This window comes from Rutidosis leptorrhynchoides, chromosome 1 (assembly GCF_046630445.1).
Source record: "Rutidosis leptorrhynchoides isolate AG116_Rl617_1_P2 chromosome 1, CSIRO_AGI_Rlap_v1, whole genome shotgun sequence".
Taxonomy (NCBI): domain Eukaryota; kingdom Viridiplantae; phylum Streptophyta; class Magnoliopsida; order Asterales; family Asteraceae; genus Rutidosis; species Rutidosis leptorrhynchoides.
This window is the reverse complement of record NC_092333.1, coordinates 662227334-662234137: the sequence shown is the minus strand read 5'-3', so window position 1 is coordinate 662234137 and position 6804 is coordinate 662227334. Positions and strand designations below refer to the sequence as shown.

Genomic DNA, 6804 nt, shown 5'->3' with positions numbered 1-6804 from the left:
TAGTTCACAAATTCTGAGATTCAATTAAATAGGCTTTGCTCATCGTGTCGAAATCATAATAAGATTAAGTTTAAATTTGGTCAGAAATTTTCAGGTCGTCACACGAAAGCTAATTGGAGATTTACAATGGAAGGTGTTTTACCTGATACTCGAGTTTCCGACATACAGGGTTTATGGGGAGCCAATATTCATAGGGTGTTCCTCGTTAAAAAAAAAAAAAAAGTTGCAGAAGTACAAACCAAACCAAACCAATACAATCATATATAAATCCCATTTTGCCAAAACTTCTCATGACAAGCTGTCACACAAACACACACACACTAACTATAGGGCATACATATTCCCATACTACACCATTACTCTCAAATTAAGGTCTCTTCATTACAATATAATAATTACTCTCACGACCAGTTTCCTCCAAATAGAAGACACACACACACACCTCATATCATACAGTACATGTTTAAACAGGATGCAAATAGAATCCCGTGCCCCGATGGCAGTTGAAGGCAGCAAGACAGATGCTGTTTGCACGGCAACGCATATATCAAATATGCAAGCTCAGAAAAGCCCACTAGTAATCACCCGATTCATATTTCATCATCCTCTGGTCTTTGCTCTTTTCATCCCAAGGCTATTATTGTTGAAGGGCGAAACTGAACCTGACATTTGACCCGTTTCATCATGCAGGGTGCCATTCAACATTGCAAGCTCCCGGAGTTGCTGCTTCTTATAGAAATCATGAGTCTCTTCCTGCACCCAAAACAATCGCTTTTGAATATGTTTTCAACACTCATGTAACACATTAAAGAGTCGACGGGTAAAATCAACCCATTTGAATAATATTTCGTATATTAAGATTAATATTAAGATTAAACTAATACCACAGGTCTAAGCAGGTCTTCCAGAATTTCACGAGCTTGCATCAACCGGGCATCTATTATATCGACAGGTAACTCTGCTTCCACGAGTATGTGAAGAGGCTCGTTCAGGTGTTCAAAACCAGGTTTTCCTCGCATCATCTCTTCCTACATGGAACAACAACTGCCACTAAATCAATCTATAGCACAATAATACTGTCAACCCGTTTATGTATAAACGGGTCGGTCAGAATGTTACATCCCTAACCCAAGTCAAAACAACATAGCTTATAAGGAAACGGGTCAAATAAGCTAGATGGTCAAAAATCACCCAAAGTGTATATTATATTAATACCTCTAAAATCAATTCATTCGTGGCACTATATTAATATATCTATAATTTATTATATTACTTTTCATATTACTACAAATAAACACAGTAAGATACTGAGATTTAAAAAAGATTTGAACAAGAAAGTTAGGTTGATCCCACGTGATGACATTCATACAAAACCCACCCATTTTGACTCGTTATCTGACCCACCTGCCCTACTCCGTTTTGACATACCTTTGTTGGATCCTTTATACTTCCACGTCCTCTGATAAGAACACGACAGTCGGTACTTGCTTCAACCCGCTTAAGGGAGTTCCCACGGGGTCCTAGGAGACGTCCAACAAAATTGAACTGCATGTTAAACAACACTAGTCAAAACATAAACAATCAGCAAGCCATCAATAAAGACATCGTTAAACAAGTGAACTTACATTAGGATAAGTATCAACAGGGATATCAACCCGGATAGTTTTCTTTACTACAAGAGCAGATGAGCTGCCCTGCGAACCAAGCCAGCTCTGCCCAGATGACGGCTGCAGTAAAGATGACATCTGCACAAAAGAATCCAACATACGCTTACATATACTAATGAACAAAAAAAAAATTAATTTTTGCGGTTCATTTGGCTACTGTGATGTATGCATACCAAATGGTTTTTTACCACTGCAGAAATTATTGCAGAAATTATCAAGTATCACTAAGAAATAACAGATATCAAAGAAGCATGACAAATCTTGAACATATAAAAATGGTGAACATTTCAATAAGGCTCATTTTAAGTGATCATTATGTGGCTGCAAACCAATGTTCAGGAACACTGAATGTTGACCAATAAAAGCATCCCCAGTGTCACCTAACCTTACAGCTTGATAGCACCAGAAACTGATAATAATCATAAGTCTCAAGATTCTTAAGTCTCCTCCATGTCAAATATATAATGTGATCTGTAAGCAATATAAGAAGGGACCAAACATGTTGACTGCATCATGGGTCAAAAGGATTAGGTTAAGTGGTTAAGTGGTTAACTATCTAATTTGGTTACATTTAGAAGTCAATCTGGATGGTGTTAGCCACAAACTACCTGCGATAACATACGTAAGATCGGAAGCAAGCAGTTAAGGAAGTCAACTTAGTTAGCATGAAAAAAGTAAGTGCACTAGAGTGTCAGGAACGCTGTTAAATGCAGTAAGTAATTAGAGTAAGCAAATGTTATGTTAATGGTTAGTATCATTACTTCTGAGTGAATTGGCGAAGTCCATCTGTTCATGTTCATGTTAGCTCCTGCATTTGAATACATTCCTCCTGAAGCCAGGGGCCTAGCATGTTCAAGCCCACATTGATCTAAAACTGATGCGTTCCCCAACAGCGTGGTTACACGCAATATTTCTGCTCCAAAATAGTCAATTTTCAAGAACATGTACCAGTTAGCAGTTAACAAAGTAGTAGTTAGCAGTCACCAATAAATTAGAAAAAAACACTCATGGTTTGACGGGTCAATTCAATACCAATGTGTCCCCTATCAAACCAACAACTTTAAACAAACTATCTCTCCTGAAGACAAACACTAATAAAGTTAAACAAACAGGTAGTAAAAACACAAGTGCAGGACTCAATTAACAGCCATTAAAGCTAGAGGCTTTAAAGGGCCAATCACTCAATCTTTACAAAAATCATGTTTTACACTATTATCCAAACACAGGACAAAAATCTTGCAACTCCGCTGACTTGCCAATAAACCAGTATAGTCACTCCAAGATGCAGGATGATGTGAACTACTGAAGAATAATTAGGACGATGTGACTTGTTAATAGCTAATACAAAGTTAATTGTCCATAGAGATGGAGACGATGTGTTAGAATTAGCTCCTTGATCACATGAATATGATAAGCAAATACCGACTTCAAACACAACGATCTGCATTGCTCATATTTTGACATATGCGTCAGCCAACGAAGCATCAAAATGCAAACATCGACATCATCAATAACCAAAAATCCAAACTCTTCTCATGAAAAACAGACTAGACTGACAGGAATTTGCACTCTAACTTATATGGAACTGCTATAGGCAGTATGGCTCAAATGCAACTATAAACATCGAAAAGAAGAACTAAAAAAACAATTCAGTTAATATCTCATAATTACTAATTACTACTACGTAAAACACAAATAAAAAGAGGTTTAACAAACTTACCCTGATTCAGCAATCGATAACACTGTGGAAGCACGGGAACAAATGGACTAAGTTTATTTCGTTCAGACAATAACTCTGAAAGATACCTACCATCACAACCATCAAACCAATATTCAAACAACATCCATTATGAAAATTATTAACCAATAACAAGTAAACTTCACAACATTAAATCATCACAAGTTAGCCTAGTGATTGGGGCCCTGAGTTCCTTGCAATAAGTCTCAGGTTCGGATCCTGTTTAGGACGAATATCTTGTGGTGGCCAGGGAAGGGTTGGAAACAGCCAGACAGCAATCCTGCCGGGCTGCATGGGTCGGATTATAACTCGACCTCCGGTAGCCAGGGAAAACCTTCTACCTTTTTTTAGGTAAACTTCACAACAACAATATAACATATATATATTTATATATCAAATTCTTAAACACGTGTTCTATTTACAGCAAAGTCTATATCAATATTTATAAATCTTTATACAAATAAAGTCAGAAACACAAATCTGATCCAACTAACACTCTAATTTCAATACTTCACACAATCCACAGTAAACAGAATTATAGAACAGTAGCTAAAATTAAGATCGATATAGAAAAAACGTTATACTTCTCTTGTTCGACAATAGCGGTTGCGGCCGAACGAATACCAGCGAGATGAGGAGAGTGAGGTGCAGACGGTGACGGTGAGTACGCCATATACCTACCGGAAGACATAGTTTCCGGCGATCGGTGTTTGGATCCAATCAATTCGATTACACCGATCAATACACCTTTTTTTAATCACAAAGAAACTAGATAGATTAGATTAGCGTCGGTGGAAGAAAGACATATGTGAGCGTTAGCATTTATTATTGGATTAAATTGAATTGAATTGAATTGATTTGATGACAAGATTGGGATTGATGATATTGAAGAAGGTCCAATCGTACACCAACACACTCGCACACTACTAATACAGTTACTGTTGCATTATTGTGATAAATCAACCTGATATATTACGAAAATACTTTGAATAAAAGTAACGATTATTTTTAAAATTACGTATTAAATAAAATTAAATTATATTTTTACCCTTCAACTATTTAGTTTTGTTATAAATTTGCATGCAATTAATTAACACCCAATGATAATCTATTTGTTAATATCCGGATCTTTTTAAAATATTGAAATTTCCTAACCACATCTCAAAGTACACTTATTAACGTGCTTAACATTTTGATACAGTTCAATAATTTGTAAAGTAATTATATGATCGTTATGTATAAAAGGTTTATGCATATTTATAAACATTATTAAAATTGTTGTTACAAAATCCTTAAACTTAGTGTATTATTTAACAATTTTTAACAGCAAAAAAACTGATTAGGTGGAATTTTAACAAGTAAATATAAACGATTGTTCAATATAATGCTACATATCATATTAAACAAACCATCACACGATAATCTAGTGGTTGAAGTAGTGATATTGTCACATGAATTTGAAGATACAAATATCTTTATCCGTATATCTTGAAGTGGTTAGCGAAAGATTGAAAACAGTCACGAAATAATACAATTATGTCGTATAAAGCTGGGTGAAAACATTACCTCCCCGTTTACATATATTATATACTAATACGCAAGGTTGTAAAACTCGTCATTCGGGGAGTAATCGGTTGAGACTTTCGAAGCAGTAATAAATAATTTGAGGATTAATCGAATTGTACTTTTTATACATTTACATATTAAATTTCAAAATTATCTATGTAAATATAAAAAAAACTGATAAATAAACATAAACTTTGACATAATTATCTAAAATCGTTCATCTTATTCAAAAAATTTAAAATTCTAATGTAAATTCATGTTAAAATGCTATTCAAGTTTGACTTTGACCGGATTTGATCAACAAATTCAAATTTGACCTATTAATTGACGTTGACTGATTAATTAAATGGAATTTAAAAATCAAAACGAACTGCTTTTAAAAAGAAGTAATCGGAAATTAATTGGGAGTATTCGGGGGTGCTATTACGTACTATTTGGAATCATGTTTCAATTAATAATATTTCTGGATTTTGAAACAAATTTGTTATCATTGTACAATTATTTTTTCAATTTCTACTTTTAATACGTTTTTATAACTGAATTGTAGATATATAAATGAATGAATGAATGGATGGATGGATGGATGGATGTTATAAATGTGAATAATATAAAGACTCTTCGATTTGGGTTAGTGGTTGGGCATGCTTCATGATGATGATGATGTTTTATAATTGTAGGGCCTTTTTGGGCCCGTTTTAAATTGCATAGGTCCAATCATCATACTATTAGTCTTTTGTAGTTTTGTTATCAAATTTAAAGTTTGAAAACGTGATAATATGCTATAATAAGTTTTGGGGTTTATGTTTTTTCTTTTTTATTTCCTAAATTAGCTTTTTAATGATTAACAGAAGTAGATGACAGTTGTAAGACACGACATATGATAGTACTTTGAATTATTAATATATATATATATATATATATATATATATATATATATATATATATATATATATATATATATATATATATATATATTTTTAAGTCAGCATGAATTATATTAAAACAAGAAAAAGGTTACAACAGGCATTTGAGAACATGCCATCAAAAAAATACAAATAGGCTAAAGCCCAAATCGACAGAAAGAAAAATAAAAAGCAGCAGAGTAAACGAAATTGGTTGGACGTTGCAGGAAATCAACCATGATCATCGAGCAGGTTTGGTTTTAAAATCCATTGATTCCAGTCGAGCACAATTTTCTTCGAACGCGAGGCGATCCATTCAAACGACTTTATTTGGATTTCGTTTAGGGCCATTGGAACATTTCCTTTTTTCTTCCGAAAAAGCGTGTGGTTTCTATTACGCCAAATGAAATAGCCACACGCCCATTCGATAGCTTGCCATACTTTTGAAGACTCAGTCGAATTAATTTTTCCAATAAACATCTCGTCCAAATTCGTGTAGATATTTCGACCCATATTACACCACCGAAACACCCGATCCCATAAGTCTTTTGCAAAAGGACAATGGAGGATAATGCGGTCAACAGTCTCAACGTCACCATCACAAACAGGACACCGAACCGAATCCAAATCAATATTACGTTTATCTAATTCCACTCTAACAGGGATACGTCGAAGTTTTGTACGCCAAACGAAGATTCCAACTTTTTGCGGAACCATTTGATTACGAAGAGTCATCTGATGGGCAGTAGCATCATTCTGCCTTAATATCTTGTCATCTAGCAACTTTGTGAGAATATTTGTACAGAATATGCCACTGTTTTGAAGGTTCCAAGACCACGAGTCACCACTTTTATCTGCAAAAACAAAACCATCTAATAACGAGTTGAGGTTATCCAATTCTGAGCGAGTTCTACCCTCTGGACTTCGACGC

At 34.5% G+C, this 6804-nt stretch overlaps 1 protein-coding gene across 1 annotated transcript; it reads right to left on the bottom strand.

Annotated features, from left to right (window-relative positions):
• Positions 1-245: 245 nt before the first annotated feature.
• Positions 246-4331, bottom strand: LOC139885869 (KH domain-containing protein At5g56140). The gene is made up of 7 exons (XM_071869624.1): positions 3990-4331; positions 3388-3473; positions 2429-2580; positions 1626-1745; positions 1429-1545; positions 885-1028; positions 246-753 (listed from the first exon to the last, which is right to left on the bottom strand). The coding sequence occupies exons 1-7, from the start codon at positions 4094-4096 to the stop codon at positions 601-603; spliced, it is 879 nt and encodes a 292-aa protein (XP_071725725.1). The 5' UTR covers positions 4097-4331; the 3' UTR covers positions 246-600.
• Positions 4332-6804: the final 2473 nt, after the last annotated feature.